The 21,321-nt window shown below is 35.3% G+C and overlaps 1 protein-coding gene across 1 annotated transcript in view; it reads right to left on the bottom strand.

Moving 5' to 3' along the window:
* Nucleotides 1–6,138: 6,138 nt before the first annotated feature.
* Nucleotides 6,139–21,321, bottom strand: part of SCAMP1 (secretory carrier membrane protein 1) — a 119,763-nt gene continuing 104,580 nt past the window's right edge. The window contains exon 9 of the mRNA XM_026498738.4: nucleotides 6,139–8,944. Within this exon, the coding sequence (XP_026354523.1) occupies nucleotides 8,780–8,944 (165 nt within the window). The 3' untranslated portion in view covers nucleotides 6,139–8,779. The remainder of the gene's footprint in view (nucleotides 8,945–21,321) is intronic.

Raw genomic sequence — 21,321 nt, 5'->3', positions numbered from 1 at the left:
CTTAATAAATTTAAGAGAATAATTCATATCAGGCATCTTTTCCAACCATAATGGTATGAAACTAGAAACCAATTACAAGAATAAAACTGGAAATTTACAAAAATGTGGAGATTAAACATGCAACTGTGAACAACCAATGGGTCAATAAAATCAAAAGAGAAATCAAAGATACATTGAGATAAACAAAAGTGCAAACACAACACACCAAAAAGTATGTGATGCAGCAAAAAGAGTTCTGAGAGAGGCTCATAGTAATACAGGCCTACCTTAAGAAACACAAAAACCTCAAATGATCTAATTTCATACCTCAAAGAACTAGAAAAAGAAGAACAAGCAAAGCCCAAAGTTAGAAGAAGGAAAAAATAACAGAGAAGAAATAAATGAAAAAAAGACTAAAAACAAGAGAAAAGATCAATGGAACTAAGAACTGGTTGTTTCAAAATATAAACATAAATTGACAAACCTTTAGCTAGACTTATCAAGGAAAAAAGAGCACTCAAAAAGAATCAGAAGACTTTAAAAAGATACCTCAGAAATACAAAAGATGTTGAGACTATTAAAAACAATTATATGCAAATAAAATGGATAACCTAGAAAAAATGGATAAATTCCTAGTGACATACAACCCTCCAACACTGAATCATGAAAAAACAGAGTCTGAATAGACTGATTACTAGTAAGGAGAGTGCATCAGTGATCAAAACCTCCAACAAATCAAAGGGTAGGACCAGATGGCTTTATGGGGAATTCTACGTAACATTCAAAGAATTAATACCAATCATTCTCAAACTCTTCAAAAAAAACTGAAAAGGAGAGAATAATTCCAAACTCATTTTATGAGGCCAGCATTACCCTAATGAGTATCAGATAAGGACACCACAAGAAAAGAAAATTACAGGACAAAAACCCTGATAAACGTAAATGCAAAAGTCATCAAAAAATACTAGGAAACCAAATTTAACAATACATTAAAAGAATCATAAACCTTGATCAAGTAAGATTTATTCCAGGGATGCAAGGATGGTTCAACCACCACAAATCAATCTCATACACCACATGAACAAAATGAATGATAAAAATCATATGATCATCTCAATAGATGCAGAAAAATTTTTTTCACAAAATTCAACATTCATTTATGATAAAAACTCTCAACAAAGTGAGTACAGAGGGAATATACCCTCTACAATAAAGGTGATAATATGACGAGGTGTTATATGACAAGCCCACAGCTAACACCATATTCAATAGTGAAAAGCTAGAAGCTTTTCCTCTAAGTTCAGGAATAAGACAAGGATGCCACTCTCACCATTTTTATTCGAAACACTATTGGAAATTTTATCCAATGTAAGAAGGCAAGAAAAAGAAACAAAGATACCCAAACTGGAAAGGAAGAAATAAAACTGTCACTATCTGTGGGTGACATTTTATATACAGAAAACCCTGAAGAGTTCACAGAAAAATGTTAGAATACATGAATTCAGTAAAATTTCAGGATACAAAGTTAACATACAAAAGATCTGTTATGCTTCTATACACTAACGACAATCTGTCACAGAAGAGGTCAAGGAAACAATCCCATTTACAATTGCATCAAAAAGACTAAAATAAGACATTGATGAAAGAAACCAGAGATGACACAAACAAATGGAAAGATATTTTCTGCTCACAGATTAGAAGAATTAATAATGCTAAAATGTCCATAGTAGGGGTGCCTGGGTGGCTCAGTTGGTTAAGTGTCTGCCTTTGGCTCAGGTCATGATCCCAGGGTCCTGGGATCAAGCCCCACATGGGGCCCCCTGCTCAGTGGGGCATCTGCTTTTTCCTCTCCCTCTGCCCTGCCCCCTGTTCATGCTCACTCACTCTCTCTCAAATAAAATCTTTTAAAAAAATAAAATGTCCATACTACTCAAAGCCATCTACAGACTCAGTGCAATCCCTATCAAAATTCAAATAGCATTTTTCAAAGAAATAAATAGGAAAGTCTGTATGGAACCACAAAAGACTCTGAATAACTAAAGAAAACCCAAGAACAAAACTGGAGGCATCACACTCCCTGATTTCAAACTATATTACAAAGCTATAGAAATCAAAACAGTATGATATTAGCCTAAAAGCAGACAGATCAATAGAACACAACAGAAAGCCCGGAAATAAACCCACATATACATGGCCAATTGATCTATGACAAAAGAGGCAAAAATATAAATGGGGAAAGAACAGTCTCTTCAATAAATGGTGTTGGGAAAACTGGACAGCCACATGTGAAAGAATGAAACTGGACCACTATTTTACACCATACACAAAAGTTAATGGATTAGAGAAGTGAATCTAAGACCTGAAACCATAAAACTCCTAGAAGAAAACATTGGTGGTAAGCTCCTTCACATCGACCTTGGCAATGATGTTTTGAATCTGACTCCAAAAGAAAAGGCAATAAAGCAAAAATAAACAAGCGGGACTACATCAAACTAAAAGGCCTGTGCACAGCAAAGGAAATCATCAGCAAAATGAAAAGGCAACCTACTGAATGGGAGAAAATATCTGCAATATGTGCATTTGGAATATTGGAATATTACTCAGCCTCCACCCCCCAAATGGAATCTTACCATTGCAATATCATTTATGGACCTGGAAGACATTATGCTAAGTGAATTAAATCAGAGAAAGACAAATACTCTATGATCTCACTTATATGCAGAATCTAAAAGAAAACCTTTTTTTCAAAACAAAATAAACAATATAACCCAAGCTCATAGATACAGAGAACGGACTGGTGGTTGCCAGAGGAGGGTAGAGAGGGTAAGTGAAATGGTGAAGGGAGTCAAAAGATAGAAACTTCCAGCATTAATATAAGTAAGGCATGGGGATGTCATGTACAGCATGGTGACTGCAGTTAATAACACTGTACTGAATATTTGAAAGTTGCTAAGAGAATAAATCTTAAATATCCTCATCACAAGGAAAAAAGTTTTGTAACTATGTATGGTGATGGATGGTAATTAGACTTAGTGTGGTGATCATTTCACAGTGTACACAAATACTGAATCATTATGTTGTAATGAAACTAATGTTATATGTCAATTTTACCTCAATAAAATTTTCATTAAAAAATAACATGATACATGCATATAAGGGTAGCTATACAGGTATTAAATGTTATAGAAATATATTAAGAATATGAAAAAAGTTCAACATATATTCATATCATAGTTGAAAAAAGATTACAAACCACTTAAATTCTTTTAAAAGTAATAGGAAACCAACTCAAGATAGCTCCGAGAGAAAACAGAGTAAGAGTATTACTGGGACAATGGGATGAAATATGGGTGAGCTGCTGGGCATCATACAGGAAATGGAAAGCCATTAGGATATTTTTTATGTACTTCATCCTCCTTGTGCATTTTTATCATTTAATGAGCAAAGTGTAAGCCTGCTATGGCTAGATGACATCTTGTACCAGGGTGCTCTTAAGGGGCCCAAAGAGATGAGGCTAGTGAGAGTCAGATAAACATCCCCAGAGGACCTAGGACAAGAATGCGGAAGGGAAACTTATTTTTCAATTTGAGGATAAAAGTTGTCTTCCTAGAAAATTAATAGAAACATATAAGCCAAATTTTAATAGCAGTTATTTATTGGTATAAAATTATGAGCAACTTCTTCTTTTGCTTATAAGTATTTTCTAAAATTTATGTTCAAGTGTGTATTAATTTCATAAATTAAATTTTAGAAGCTTACTATCAGGCCATTATGACGTAATGCTAAATGAGAGAAAATAGAGTTTAAAAATCCACATTGTTTATATCCCTTAATTCTATAAAAAAATGTATGAATAGAAAAAGGATGGAAAAATACAATAAAACACCGGCACTGACAGACAAACCTAGATGACAGAATTACATACTATTTTTTTCTCATTCATTATTTTCCAATTATTTTCTAACAGGTATATATGACTTTCAAACTAGAAAAAATTTCAGGAATGTCTATGACCAATGGGCTGAGTTTTCTGTGTAGACTATAATATTGTAGGAACTACTCTGACCAGATAAAAGACAGCGATTTTTGGCCGAAGGAACAGCTGAAGAATACCATAAACTGCCACCAGTAACAACTACTCGCAACTGTGATTTACCTTAAGAGTCACCACCGACCTACAAAATACTAAATGAGTTCTGGAGGAATTCTAGGATTACATGTTAGGGCTCTAACTAACTAAAGAATTAAAAAATAAAATTTGCATGCTATGATTCTATAAATTGTAACTGTATAGAGAAAATAATATTCAGAGTAATCTTATACAAGTTTATGAAACATTACTAGGTTGAAGAGGATTAACTATTTTTTATCCTATTAGAGAAAAGATAAAATGGGCTTCAGTGGCAGGAAGGTTTTAACTATATCATCAGCCATACAAGCCCAGAAAGATATAAGCTGATGGGGCACCTGGCTGGCTCAGTCCGCAGAGCATGCCACTCTTGATGTCCGGCTCCTAAGTTTGAGTCCTACACGGGGTGTAGCCATCACTTAAGTAAATAAAAAAAACCTAAAATTAAAAAAAAAAAAAGATAACCTGAAAAATAAATCAAGAGTTAGATAAACATAAAATTTAACACTCATTGCACTGCTACATGGTAGCTCCCATCTCCCCTGCCATTTGAAAATATAAACAGAGAGAGCTAAAGAAAATTCTACAGGTTGAAGGCTTTGTCTCACCAAAACCACAAAGTTAAATTGTAAATATGAAACTGATAGGAAGGGTAAGAACACTAGGGAAGGGTCTTTCCCTATTTTCCTAGAATCTTTACAGATATTTATCTAGTACAGATCAGTGGCAATGTCTGGCTTAGAAAATTTCTATAGATTTCTTTCTAGCTATCTATGTACTATGACAAAGCTCTAGATAGAGTAAGGTTTTAAAACACCCATCAATACAAAAAGCACGCTGTTTTATAAAATGTACCCTAAAATTCTAGTGGAGATACTTTACTTTCCATAATATTTAACCACTGAGATGTAACTTTTTAGTTTAATAAACAAGTATTTAAAACAACTCTAATGTTTACAATATATTATTCTACTCTTGATAAATTTATACTATGGTACTTGAAAATCTATCAAAGTAAGGCTTCTTTTATTTTTAACCATTATTTTTACATTAACCACTTTTATTTCACTTCTACAGGTCTTAATCACATGGAATCAAAAAAATCCCTCTAAACATTTTCCTTCAAGGAAAAATGGAAGGAAATACAGTGAAATGGTGTCTGACAGCCACGGTAATTCTAACAGGGGGAAATGTGCAAAACTGTAACAAACTCCATATAAACAGTTAGAACATAGATTTTTTACCAGTAAAGACATAAAATTAAATGCTAATGTGTCAGCATTTTCAGGAAAAGATATAGCAATAACTATAAAAGCATTATCCTACTACAAATAAATTACAGGAACAACTAGTAAACTCAATTTCACATAAATTCCCCATAAAATGTAAACCATACACATTAGCTCAACATGATTTATAGATGATATACCCAATGAAAATCCAAACTCACTTTTTAGATAACACCCAGAAAATTTAAAATGCTCTTCCTATTTTAACACATATTTCTCAAGATAAGATTCACCACGAACATTTTAGATTTTTACATCCTCTTTAGATAACCCAAGTGAAAAATCCAACAATACACAAATAGGTACGTTCATCAGTACATAAAGCAACAACAGATAGCTAGGTTAGGAAACAGAACACAAGTTCAAGCTAGTCAATACAATACTAGTACAGAGGCATCCATTTTAACCCACAAGGAGAAACGTGAGCCACAAAACAGGTTTTCCATTTTGAATCTCATTAACTTCTAAATAGTATGTGTATTTTGACCTCAAAGTGATCAAAATATATGAGTGAAGCTCATGTTCCATCCCCTAAAAGGTCTAATCCAACAGAAAAATTCTCATTTTATGTTGCTCAGTTTTTAATGAAGTCTTTTATATTATTTAATTTCTTCAGCACATGATAGAATTATACATAGCTTCTTTAAAAATCAAATGTGAAATTTCTATATACATTAACCCCACAGCATCATCTCTACCTCTGAAACGCTAATATTGTGTTTAAAATTAGACAAACTAACATCCAGTAAACAGCATTTTATTTTATGACACTGTGTTAATACAATAAATATACAAAACTTCCGAACCACTGAAAACATGCAACATTAGAGGGACAGGTGGAGGCATTTATACCATGATGCTCACTGCGACGGCGGCGCACTATTACTCACTGACGAAATATACAAACATCCCTAGATAAATAACCCGAGTCCCAAATTACAAATCACTGAGCAACGATTTTCCAGTGTTCAAATTTTAGTTTGAAATAAAATAGCCACAGTTTATTACTGCAAACTGAAAAAGGACACGAATGCTTACAACAATGAAGACCATTTCATGACTGTGATACTGGGTCAATGTTAGTATAAAATATAAAACATTAACAAATGCCAATCTCTTGCTGGAAAATTGTGACCATTTACTCATTATTGTTAGGAGAATAGAGAATATAAGAATTTAAAATCCCTATACCTTATCAAACTGTTAGTATTGCCATCATTTTAATGCACATTTATGTTTTTAAAAAAACAATTTTCTCTCGTAAGCTTGTATGAACCCAAGGAACTGGATTTTAAAACATTTTCCCCATCCACACACAAAAAGGTACTGTTGGTTTTAATTATTTGCTGTTTAACAATGCTACCTTTGGGGATTTCTACAAGACAGAGAGAAGACTTCCTATTCTTGAAGGAAAGTATGTCAGTATTTTTTAAGTCTCTATATTCATTTGTAGTTGAAAGAAAAAAAGAAATGAACTTGAGATATAAATTAATGATGAACATAAGTACTCCTGTTATAGTTTGTGGTTAATGTTTTGAATGTTTGTAAAATACATACTCAGTAAAGCACACTGTGATAAAACAGATTTTCAGTAAGATTATAGAATCTGATGAACTTGAACTAGCTAATTTGAGAAAGTAGGGAGATTATCACTGATCAGAAATATTCATAAAAACAGTTTTAAATTCATATTCTGAATCCTATTTTAATCAGAACAAAGGAAATATCTTCCAAGTCCATTACTTCAATAAATCCCAAGTAAATCAAATGTAAACACAATCTAGATGGATCCATGTTACCTAGTGTCACACAAAGCTTCCCTCATAAAGAGTAAGAACTCATCATCCCACCCCCAACATGAAATTCATTTATCTCCAGATTTGGGGAAAAGAATGAAAGTGATTTAACCATTTATGCCCATTTGATTCTTTTTAGAAAGGATCTGCAGTCTCAAATAATATAATCCAACAGACTATCCTTACTTGAAGTCAAGGTGAACAAATCACTGATTAGTCTGCAATCTTAAATTAGCTAACGACTTCCAAAACACACTATATAATGACTTTACAAACGTCTCTGAGTCATTTAATCTCTACTAAAAATGATTCAAAGTTTCAAACCAAGTATCCTGTAAGAATTAATTCCTATGCTGCATAGTAACATTTTTAATGTGGTTGTAGTCATAATTAATGCATTTAACTGTATTTGTATTTTCTTGTTTGGTGCACGTTGTTTTTTCTATTGCTGAAAAATTTTAATGTATTCAGTCTGCCTCAAAAATTGAAAGACTGAGGTGCATTAGGGATTCAAGTATATGTGAAACAACAGCGTCTTTTTCTTTTTAACCCCCTACAGATGAGAGGCTAAAAGAAAAATCCCTGAAATACTGTATGTTCTTTTTGGACAAGGAGTTAGTCTAGACTTTAATACCTCTGTTAAAAATTACACACTCCCCAAAAAAGAGCTGCCAAACACAATCTCAATTCAGTTAAAATGAGAGGCCACAAGAATATACCAAAGTTTCCATACAGTAATATTCTATTCTGATACGAATACTGAAAATTAAAAAAAACAGTATTATCATTACTACATTCTATTCCATTGATTATCTACCCTTTTTTGGATAATGCACTGCATACTGTGTTCTCAAATTGCACCCCAATGAATTTTTATTTAAAAGAAACTATTGCAGAAAACCACTTCTTTGATTCTACCAGCAACTCCCTAATCCTACAACCATAAGCAGTGCAGAAGCCAAAATACGAATTCTTTTAAGAAATGTGGTGCCCATGCAAGATCAGAGAATGATATCAAAATATCAACTACTCTAAAAAAGAAAAAAAGGAACAAAAATAAAAGGCTAAAATTTACATGATCCACTACGAAATGCACACAGGCTCGTCACTGGTGACTAAAACTGCTAAAAAGCAAGCCAATTTTAAAGTCCCTAAGTCCCTGATGGCCTATTTCTTTCAATATAAATAGGGAAAACAGAATGAAGTATCGCCTTAATGCTCCAATATGTAATCCTTAAGTCTAAGATTCTTGAAAGAAAGACTGCAGCTAGTACTAAATGCATTTTTAATCATAAGTACCATATTAATTTCAGTGTGTCACCACTGAAATAAGTTGCTGAACATTCATCCCCCAAAAAATATGGAGAATATTTATTTAGCATGTGATATTTTTTTCTGCAGGGGGCACCAAAATATTAAATTGCTAGGTAAATAATAAGACAAGTTTTTCTGGTTTTAGCCCATGCACAAGTGAACAGGAAATATACATGCCGTGTGTACTGTTTTGAACATAAAAATATTTATAGAATACAGTAACTGGAGAAAAAGTACAGTCAGAAGGTACCAGTGTGTTGTTGGAGGGCTCTCTAAATCTGGTTACCCTTGAAAGCATTCTGAGCCGCACTAGTTGCTGCACTTGAAGCTGCATTTGCAGCTGCAGTCTGGACAGTCTTGTTGGACATCACACCTGTTGCAAATTCTTGTTGGGCTTTCTCAAAACTAGCACCTGTCGTGCGGTATAGTCCATGTACCTATGGAGGCACAAAACAGTGGGACAAGGTAAGTGGTAATCTATACATTCATTTTCAGCAACTCTTCAATTAATCTCAACCTTACCCAGAGATAAAAGGACTAGCCTGCAGCCATGATTCCTAAGGTCAAGAACATCAGCCGCCACACTGGCACACAAGATTGTATTTAAGTATTTTCCTAACACAGGCTTTTCCATTTTATCCCCAATGCAGAAGAGGTACTTACGCTTATGGCAAACCAAAAATAATTTTTAAAACTTCTTAACCAAGTGCAAAAGGTTAAGTTTCTTGCTGTACCTACTTACTTAAGATATTACAGAGAATGGTTTAAACACAACAAGAGACATTCAGACTTTATTATTTACTACCTAAGACAATTCAGAGGGAATAATACCTTATCTATTTCTATGCTGAACATATACACCACTAACCCTATTACAATCAAATGATATCATTTTATCATTTAATGTACCAAGCACTCCTTATGTTCTTAAAGATACTTCTGCTATCCTCTCTCACTCTGTATACCATTTTACTTTTTGTGTATAGGGAAGTCCTAAAGGATTTACAAAGAAAAACTTTGGTAACTGTCTGTCCATACTGATTTATCACTTAAATCTTCAGGATTTATTTGTAAGTTCAAGGCTCAAAAATACTCTATTTGCACATGTTTCAAGATGCATAAACTATGAAGCGCAACAATACATAACATCAGCCAATTTAATATAAATTTGAGAAAAAAAAAGAATAAAACAAATTAGAATATTCATTTATTACCTGCCTACAAACTTGGGGGAAGGGAGGAAGAGACAGAAAGGGAAATTATAAGTTATAAACTTATATTATTAATATAATAGTTAAAGTTAAGTTATTAACTTATATTATTATTGATGAGGCCTAAATAAAGCCTGCCTGGAATGCAATCAAAGCAGGTTGGGAACATCGGGGCAGTGCACCCAACTCAGTCTTTTCCCCAATCCTGGGTAAGGACTGATACTTGTGGAGTAAATATGGAATGAGGAAAAGGAGAATGAATCAAAGACTTTCAAGTCAAGCTTAGATACTGCGAAGTTGTTTCAACAAGACAGAGAATAGACAAGACGGGTTGGTTTCGAAGGGAAAGGAGATGCTAAGTTCTAAAAACTCATACATTCCACAAATGGTGACTGGACGCCTACTCTAGACCTGCGACAACACGCAGGTGAAGATCTGGTTTGGAGCTCAAGAGAGAAATGGGCAGGAAATAGGGACCTGAAAAGCAATGGCACATCAGTGGTAGCTGCAACTCTGACATAAATAAAATGGTCCACGGGGGAAGAAAAGAAAAAGAGTCAAGTACCAAAGTCTGTTAAGATGCCAGTATCTTATTAAGAGGTACCCACAATAGCAAGGAATAATTAAAACAGGAATGGGAAAAGCCAGAGACTTTTTCACAGGTGCCAAGGGAAGAAAGCCACATTAAGAAATGAAGGGCTGTCCAGGGTGGAAGACAGCACTAAGTTCTTCTGACATAGTGATGAAGGCAAATACCATATTACAGTGGAACAAAGCGTAAAAGGGTCAGGGAATAAAAGAGAGCGCTGACAAGTACACTTTAGGTAAACCCTAAAATTCTTTTCTTCTCGTACTATAGCACTATCGTAATTTAATTCTTTTCATACTTTGAGAGAATGATGAGAAAATGACTTTTCCACATGTTCGTTACCGGAATGTTATATTGCATCTCTGTTGTATTCCTTTCTCTCTCCAGGGATAATCTTTATGCATTATCCACAGTTACTGTTACGACACACAAAAATGGTTCCAAACAAAACTGCTGATCCTTGCTTATAAACACAAAGGGATCTGAAATATTAATCTTCATAATAGCACGTTTGTCAAACGTCATTCCATTACATGACCACTTCCTGTTCTGTAATTTTGATCAACATCCTCAAAAGCATTTCTTCATGTTGGGAATTTTCAGAATCATAAATAATTATTTTTATTCCTTTTTTTGGTAATTTTTTTTAAAAGATCTATTTATTTGAGAGAGAGAGAGTGCAAGTGAGTGGGGGGCGGGCAGAGGAAGAGAGAGAATCTCAAGCAGACTCCTCACTGAACACAGAGCCCAATACAGGGCTCCATCCCACGACCCTGAGATCATGACCTGAGCCAAAACCAAGAGTCAGACACTCAACCAACTGAGCCACCCAGGTACCTATTCCCTTTTTGAAACCAAGTTTTCTATGGAACATAAAAGATACAGATGAATTACCACTCCTATGTTCAAGAAAATTATCTCAAAACAGAGTTCATATGATTAGGTCCAAGAAAATGAAATGTGTTACAGAAATCTAATAAACCTTTACTTATTAGACCCTGTCACAGTGCAATGCCACCACAGGTTCACTTGTCTGTCTCTCCTCCTTTCCCCCAAGTTTATAGGCATGTAATAAACAAATGTTTGTTCTAACTTGCTTTGTTATTTCCTTTCCCAAATGTATTTTAAATTGAGTGCCTGATGTTACATATTCAATGGGTTTCATATTTCATTACTTAAAAAATGTAATGCATAGCCCCAGAGCAGGAAGACAAAATAAAGGCAGAAGAGCACATATTTCTCAGTAGTCCAAATCTATACAGACTCAGAGAGCCACCTAGAGGGACAAGACTGCATATGTATTCAGTGCATAATGCTCACATGCTGTATGAAATCCATTATATCCATGTGAAAACGGTGATTCTTTGTATCAGTGCTCCAGCAATATGACAGGCTAATTCTAAGTATCACCATCTCAAAAAGCTCGTCATTTCCCTGCTATGTTTCAGAGTGATATCTACTGATAGCTCACATTCCTTATGAAATTAGGGACAAAGCTTTATGATAAAATATTACAATTTTGAAAAACCAAAGAGCTTAAATACTTGCTAACCTTCCAGTTACAAGAATTGCATTAACCTAAACATTTAGTTCTAGGAGCAATACAGAAAGAACACTAGATTTTGGTATCTACTGATTCCACTACTTTCTACCTGGCTGGTCACCACTCAAAACCTCAAGTTTAGGGGTGCCTGGGTGGCTCAGTTGGTTGAGGGTTGAGCATCTGCCTTCAGAGTCCCAGGATCCAGCCCCACTTCAGGCTCCCTGGTCATTGGAGAGTCTGCTGCTCCCTCTGACCCTCCCCCCTCTCATGCTCTCTCTCAAATAAATAAAATCTTTAAAAAAAACAAAAAAAACACCCTCAAGTTTACTTCCCCTGAAACAAGAGTATTTGTTGCCCTGTCTCTCAGAGTCTTCCTAAGGATCAAATGAGAATTATGTAAATATGTAACATGTAAATATGTATAAAAATTAAAATTAATATTTAAATATCTGTAGAAGTGTCACAGCCAAGATACAACTCCAAAATGGAATTTTGCTTCCTTAGTTTATCTTCAAAAACATGCCAGTATATACTGTGGTGGCATATGACACAACAAATTTGTACTATATACTACAGAAAGAACAGAACCATGGTACAGCACTTAAACAAAATGATCCAAACGTACATTTCCATTAAAGCTTACAGCATACGATTTCAAGAAATGATGCTTTTATAAATATGAGATGCCTGTTATGCCAAAATTATTTTCACTTTTTTAAAACCTGGGAAAAAACAAAGAAATTAATTTTTGAAATTTTGATTCTTACTTTGAGTTTTAAAAAGCTTATGAGTCTCATAGTCTAATGCTTTCAATTAAACATGTCCTATAAACCATCTGTGAACTGCCCACAGATCAGGGTCAGACACCTCTTCTGTAACCTCCTGAATGAATACTCTAGTTTCCCACTACTGAAATCCCTCTCATGCTTCGAGGCCTATCTCATATACTGCTGTGACCCAGCTGTGGCTCTCCCTATTGTGAGCACCTCCGATACCTGTATATCTTCTAGGGATGTACAGCATGCTTCTTCTTTTGTAGGGTTTGTAGACATACATGTCTTATATCCCACATGCTTTTGGTTCCTTGAGAGGAAGGGCTAATTTCCACTCATTGTTACATCTGCTATAAGACACAGTAACTTGCTGGGGCACCTGTCTTGGTCAGTCATAGAGCACGCAACTCTTGATCTTGGGGTCATGAGTTCAAGCTCCACGTTGGGTGTAGAGCTTACTTTAAAAAAACAAACAAACAAAAAACACGACATAACGACTTGCAGTAGAAGCTACTATATAATTAATTACTTGTTTATCTATTAGGGATTAAATAAATGGCCCAAAATTACCCTATTTATAGTTACCAAAGAAGTACAATACTGCTCTAGCAGACTGTACCTGTGTTACAAAATAAATTGCTTAGTTTGCAATTACCTCACAGGCTGTTTCAAAAGTGAACATACTAGGGAACTTTAACACCCCACTTACATCAATAGATAGATCGTTCAGGCAGAAAATGAATCAATCAAGGAAGGAGCAGCTTTGAAGGACACATAAGGCTAGACGGACTTAATAGATACACACAGAACACCGCATCAAAAACAGCAGAACACACATTCTCTTCAAGTACACATGGAACATTCTCCAAGATTACATATTAAGCCATAAAACAAATCTCAATAAATTTAAGAAGACTGGAATCATATCGAGTATCTTTTCTGACGACCATGGTATTAAACTAGAAATCAATTACTAAGTCGTGGAAGGAGCTGAGATGCCCTTCAACAGATGACTGGATTAAGAAGCTGTGGTCCATATATACAATGGAATATTACTCAGCCATCAAAAAGAATGATTTCTCAACATTTGTTGCAACATGGGACTGGAGGAGATAATGCTAAGTGAAATAAGTCAAGCAGAGAAAGACAATTATCATATGGTTTCACTCATTTATGGAACATAAGAAGTAGGAAGATCAGCAGGAGAAGAAAGGGAAGAGGAAAGGGGGAAAACAGAAAGGGAATGAACCATGAGAGACTATGGACTCTGGGAAACAAACTGAGGGCTTCAGAGGGGAGGGGGTGGGGGATTGGGATAGGCTGGTGATGGGTAGTAAGGAGGGCACGTATTGCATGGAGCACTGGGTATTATACACAAATAATGAATCATGGAACAGTACATCAAAAACTAAAGATATACTGTATGGTGACTAACATAATAAAAAATTATTATTAAAAAAAAAAGATACACAGAAAATGAAATACAAAAGGTAAATATAAAAAAGAAAAGAGAAATCAATTACAAGAAAAAAACTAGACAAAAACATAAATACATGGAGGTTAAACAGCATGTTACCAAACAACCAATGGGTCAACAAAGAAATCAAAAAGGAAATTAAAAAAATACATTCAGACAAATGAAAATGGAAACCCAGCAGTTCAAAATCTTTGAGACAAGGCAAAAGAAGAACTTAGAAAAAAGTTTAAAGCAATACAAGCCTGCCTCAAGGAAACCAGAAAAATCTCAAACCATCTAACCTTAAACCTAAAGGCACTGAAAACCAACCAACCAAACAATGCCCAAAGTTAGAAGAAGCAAGGAAATAATAAAGATCAGACCGGAAACAGACAAAATAGAGACAAAACAGAAAAGAAAAAAAAAAATCAATGAAACTAAGAACTGACTCTTTGAAAAGGTAAACAAAATTGATAGATAAATATCAGACACCTCAAGCAAAAAAAGAGAGAGGACTCAAAATCAGAAATGAAAGAGGACAGATTACATCCAACACTACAGAAATACAAAGGACTATAAGAGACTACTATGAAAAATTATATGCCAACAAACTGGACAACTTAGACGAGATGGATAAACTCCTAAAAACATACAAATCTTCCAAGACTAAATCAGGAAGAAATAGAAAATCTGAATAGACTGATTACTAGTAATGAAAATGAATCAATAATAAAAAGATCTCCCAACAAACAAAAGTTGAGCACCAGGTGGCTTCACAGATGAGTTCTACCAAACACTTAAAGAAGAGCTAATAGCTATTCTTCTCAAACTTGTGCAAAAAATTGAGAAAGGAATGCTTCCAAATTCATTCTATGAGGCCAGAATTACTCATTTGGTACCCAAAAACCAAAGACACTACAAAAAAGAAAAGAAAAGAAAAGAAAAGAAAAGAAAAGAAAAGAAAAGAAAAGAAAAGAAAAGAAAATTACAGGCCCATATTCCTGATGAACATACATGCAAAAATCCTCAAAAAAAATTAGCAAACCAAATTCAACAATACATTAAAAGGATCATTCATCATGATCAAGTGAGATTTATTCCCAAGATGAAAGATGGTTCAATATCTTCAAATCAACCAACATGACACACCAGATTAACAAAGTGAATTATAAAAATCATATGGTCATCTCAATAGATGCAGAGAAATCACTTCACAAAATTTAACATCATTCATGATAAAAACTCACAACAAAGTGGGTAAAGAGAGAGCTTACTTCAACATAATAAAGGCCATATATGACAAACCTGCAGTTAACATCATACTCGGTGGTGTGAAAGTGAAAGCTTTTCCTCTAAGATGAGGAACAGGACAAGAATGTCCATCCCTGCCTTTTTTATTCAACACAGTACTGGAAGTCCCAGCCGCAAAAATCAGGCAAGAAAAAGAAAAAAAGACATCCACTGTTACTATTCGCAAATAACATGGTAATATATATATATATAAAATCCTAAAGACTCCACCAAAAAACTGGTAGATTAAATGAATTCAGTGAAGTTGCAAGACAGAAAATTAATATACAGAAATCTATATACTAATAATAAACTAGCAGAAAGGGAATTAAGAAAGTAATCCCATTCACTATAACATCAAAAAAGAAAAAAAATACCTAGGAATAAACTTAACCAAAGAGGTAAAAGACCCATATAATGAAAACTATAAGACACTGATGAAATGAATTGATGTTGATACAAATGGAAAGATCTATCACGCTCATGGACTCAATATTGCTAAAATGTCAAAAGGCGCCTGGGTGGCTAAGCCGTTAAGCGTCTGCCTTCGGCTCAGGTCCTGATCCCAGGGTCCTGGGATTGAGCCCCGCATGGGCTCTCTGCTCAGCAGGAAGCCTGCTTCTCCCTCGCACACTCCCCTTGCATGTGTTCCCTCTCTCACTGTCTCTCTCTGTTAAATAAATAAATAAAATCTTAAAAAAAAAATACTGCTAGGAAGATCGGTAGGAGAAGGAAGGGAAGAATGAAGGGGGGGTAAACAGAAGGGGGAATGAACCATGAGAGACTATGGACGCTGAGAAACAAACTGAGGGCTTCAGATGGGAGGGGGGTGGGGACTGGGATAGGCCAGTGATGTGTATTAAGGAGGGCACGTATTGCATGGAGCACTGGGTGTTATACGCAAATAACGAATCATGGAACACTACATCAAAAACTAAGGATGTACTATATGGTGACTAACATAACATAATAAAAAATTATTATAAAAAAATACTGCTAAAATGTCGAAACTATCCAAAGCAATTTACAAATTCAATGCAATCCCTATCAGAATACCAACAGTATTGTTCTCAGAATTAGAATAATCCTAACATTTACACAGAACCACATAAGACCCCAAATAGCCACAGCAATCTTGAGAAAGAAGAGCAAAGCTAGAAGTATCACAATTCCAGATTCGAGCTCTACTACAAAGCTACGGTAACCAAAACAGTCCTGTACTGGTGCAAAGAGACACACATAGCATAATGGAACATCATACAGAGCCCAGAAATAAACCGATTCTTACATGGTTACTTAATCTGTGACAAAGGAGGCAAGAATATACAGTGGGGAAAAGAGAGTCTCTTCAATAAATGGTATTGGGAAAACTGGACAGCTACATGCAAAAAAATGAAACTGGACCACTTTCTTTCACCATATATAAAAATGGATTCAAAATGGATTAAACATATAATGTAAGACCTGAAGCCATAAAACTCCTAAAGGAAAACACAGGTGGTAAACTCTAGGACATTAGTCTTAGCAATATTTTTTTGGATATGTCTCCTTAGGCAAGTGCAACAAAAACAAAAATAAGCAAATGGGACTACATCAAACTAAAAAGCTTTCTACCAGTGAAGGAAACCATCAACGAAATGAAAAGGCAATATCTACTGAATGGGAGAAGATATGTGCAAATAATACAAATAATAAGAGACTAATATCCAAAATATATAAAGAATTAATACAACTCAAAAAACCAAACAATCCAATTAAAAAACGGGCAGAAGAACCTGAATAGACATTTTCCCAAGGACAACATATAAATAGCCAACAGCTATGTGCAAAAATGCTCATTATCACCAACCATCAAATGCAAATCAAAACCACAATGAGATACCACCTCACATCAGCCATAATTGCTATCCTCCAAAAGACAAGAAATAACAAGTGTTGGCCAAAATATGGGGAAAAGGGAGCCTTCCTGCACTGTTGGTGGGCATGTAAACTGGTATAGCAACTATGGAAAACAGTATGTAGATTCTTCAAAACACTGAAAACAGAAGTACCACATGATACAGTCATTCCACTTCTGGTTCTTTACCCAAGGCAAACAAAAGCATTAATTGGAAAAGATTTATGTATGCCTACGGTTGTTATAGTATTATTTACAATAGCCAAGATAAGAAGAAATCTAAGTATCTGCTAATAAATGAATGGATAAAGAAGATGTGGTGTATATATATATATTGCAATATTACTCAGCCAAAAGAAGAATGAGATCTCGTCACTTTCAACAACATGGGTGGATCCATGTATTATTATGCTAAGTAACGTAAGTCAGAGAAGGACAAATACCATATGATTTCACTTACATGCAGAATCTAAAAAACAAAACAAATGAGCAAACAACAGAAAAACCAGAAACAGACACATAAATACAGAGTACAAAATGATGGTTGCTGAGGGGCGCCTGGGTGGCACAGCGGTTAAGCGTCTGCCTTCGGCTCAGGGCGTGATCCCGGCGTTAGGGGATCGAGCCCCACATCAGGCTCCTCTGCTATGAGCCTGCTTCTTCCTCTCCCACTCCTCCTGCTTGTGTTCCCTCTCTCACTGGTTGTCTCTATCTCTGTCGTATAAATAAATAAAATCTTTAAAAAAAAAAAAAAATGATGGTTGCTGAGGGCTGGGGGTGGGGGGACGTTCGGAGGGGTGTTACAGAAGTGAAGGGATGGGAAAAATAGGTGAAGGGGTTTGAGAGGTACAAACTTCCAGTTACAAAATAAATAAATCATAGGGATGTAAAGTACAGCATACGGGAATATAGTCAATAATATTGTGTAAACTCTTATGGTGACAGATGGTTAACTACTTATCATGGAAAGTATTTCATCATGTTTATTTCCTTTTTTTTTTTTTTAAGAGAGAGAACATGCACATGCATGTGAGCAGGGGGAGGGGCAGAAGGAGAGGGAGAGAATCTTTTTTTTTTTTTTTTTTTTTTTTTTTTTTTTTTTTAAAGATTTTATTTATTTATTCGACAGGATAGAGACAGCCAGCGAGAGAGGGAACACATGCAGGGGGAGTGGGAGAGGAAGAAGCAGGCTCATAGCGGAGGAGCCTGATGTGGGGCTCGATCCCATAACGCTGGGATCACGCCCTGAGCCGAAGGCAGACGCTTAACCGCTGTGCCACCCAGGCGCCCCGAGAGGGAGAGAATCTTAAGCAGGCATCACACCCAGCTCAGAGTCCAACACGGGGCTCAATCTCATAACCCTGAGATCATGACCTAAGCCGGAATCAAGAGTCTGACACTTATCCACCTGAGCCACCCAGGAGTCCCCATAATGTTTATAAATGTCGAATCACTATGTTGTACATCTGAAACTAATATAATATTGTATGTCAACTGTAATTCAGTTACTAGAAAAATAAAAAGTATTTTAGGGGGCGCCTGGGTGGTGCAGTCGTTAAGCGTCTGCCTCCGGCTCAGGGCGTGATCCTGGCTTGCCGGGACTGAGCCCCACGTCGGGCTCCTCCACTAGGAGCCTGCTTCTTCCTCTCCCACTCCCCCTGCTTGTGTTCCCTCTCTCGCTGGCTGTCTCTCTCTGTCTAATAAATAAATAAATAAATCTTAAAAAAAAAAGTATTTTAGAACAGAAAAATTTTTAATGTCAACATATTGTTTAAAAATATTATTATGCTTACTTATTATTAACTCCTTATTTATATTTGTTTCATTTCATTGATTGTAAATCTCGATACTGAATGCCCTGTCTTCTTTATGATTTAAGTTTATATTAATATATACATACGATTTTATACAGGTGATATAAAATATGAATACCTACCTCTGGAGTAAGTTTAGAAGAGAGCATAATCTATTTGTGAAAACCCTGAATTTTTATGTAATCATGTGTACCATATTGAAGTGATTTCAGTTTTGGGAAAAAAAATTAAGAAATTAAAAGTGATCATACTATACTTCACACCTACGAGGATGGCTCTTATCAGAAAAAATGAAAAATTACAAACATTGGCAAGGATGTGGAGAAATTGAAAACCTACACAACGCTGGCAGGAATGTAAAACAGTACAGCCACTGCAGACAATGGTTTGGTAGCTGTTCAAAAACTGATTGGTGAATTACCATTTGACCACCAAGCAATTCCTCTTAAGTATATACCCAAAAGAATTCAAAGCAAAGAGATTATTAACACAGGTTCCTGTGCACCAATATTCAGAGTAGCATTATTTACAATAGCCAAAAGGGAGAAACAACCCAAATGCCCGTCCACAGATTAATAAAAGCAATATACTATATGTACACGCTGTGGAATATTATTCAGCTACAAAAAGAATGAAATTCTGATACAGACAACATGGATGAACCCTGAAAACTTTATGGTAAGTGAAATAGTCCATACACAACAGTAAATTATCCTACAATTCCACTTATATAAATATCTAGAATGGTCAAATTCATTGCGGCAGAAAGCAGCTGAGAGCTTACCAAGGGCTGGGTATGGGGAGAAATGGAGAGCTATTGCTCTAGGACTGCAGAGTGCTGCTTGGCATGATGAAAATGTTTTGGAAATAATGGCTATAGTTACCTAACACTGTGAATGTAATTAATGCCACTGAATTGTACACTTAAAAATGATAAAAATAGCAAATTTTATATTATATATTTCGCCACAATTTGAAAAAATATCAAAAACCATGAATTGTACATTTTAAATGGGTAAATTACATAATATATGAATGATCACTCAACATGAGTTGTTAAAAATAAAGATTATTTAGATAAAATATCATGTACAGCATTATAAATATTAGCAGAGCCAACAAATCTGAACATGCCTAAGTAAAGATGATTTTCAATAATTAGGACATATCAGTCTTGATTTGGGATTTATTAAGTACTTACAGAAAAGAATAACAAAAATAGGGGACAATCAGAAAAAAGTGAAAATACTAAGGATACCACTTGAGGAGAGGATATAAACAACTTTCTCAGAGTACCAATTTTTCTAGGGATTCAAAAGTATTACTGTACCTACCCTGTGTCCCCTGGATGAAGATAACAAGCATGTGGACCTGCGTTTTAACAGGCAATGTGAATCATCTGAAATTGATTCATAACAGGAAAAATTATAGTGCTGGATGATTCAGAGAAAGAGACGGAGACAAAAGAAGTATACCTATTTGTGACTATAAAAAAAAGTATATTAAAATTATTAGCATTCTGTCCTAGATCCAAATAAAGCAAAAAAAAAAAAAAAAGAAAGAAAGAAGAAGGAAGGAAGAAAGGAAGAAAGAAAGAAGTGAACAACAGTGCTTTCAAAAAAAGTGAAAGCATCACTTTTAATCTACGACTATTACTTAAATGTAAGGATATGTTTACAAAGCATTTACTATAAAACACCAATTTAATCAATGAGACGTCATTATTCTGGATGATATACCCAAATTCTATAGTCTCACAGAAAAGTATTTTCAGAATGGATATACTGGCATTTAAAAAATTTTAAAGCATTTAGGGAACCTTGTTTTTTTAAAAGTGAAATGAGTTTTTGTTCTTTTAAAAGATTTTACTTATTTATTTGAGAGAGAGAGTGAGAAAGAGAGGACGAGGCAGAGGGAGAAGGAGGCTCCGTGCTGAGCAGGAACCCTGGGATTACAATCCAAGCTGAAGGCAGATTCTTTTTTTTTTTTTTTTTTTTTTTAATTTTTATTTATTTATGTGATAGAGACAGCCAGTGAGAGAGGGAACACAGCAGGGGGAGTGGGAGAGAAAGAAGCAGGCTCCCAGCGGAAGAGCCTGATGTGGGACTCAATCCCGGAACGCCGGGATCACGCCCTGAGACGAAGGCAGACGCTTAATGACTGCGCTACCCAGGCGCCCCTGAAGGCAGATTCTTAACCGACTGAGCCACCCAGGTACCCCTGAAATAAGTTTTTTCTAAA

The sequence above is a fragment of the Ursus arctos genome, unplaced genomic scaffold (genome assembly GCF_023065955.2).
Source record: "Ursus arctos isolate Adak ecotype North America unplaced genomic scaffold, UrsArc2.0 scaffold_5, whole genome shotgun sequence".
In the NCBI taxonomy this organism is placed as follows: domain Eukaryota; kingdom Metazoa; phylum Chordata; class Mammalia; order Carnivora; family Ursidae; genus Ursus; species Ursus arctos.
The sequence above is the reverse complement of the archived record's forward strand: the minus strand, read 5'-3'. Positions and strand labels throughout refer to the sequence as shown.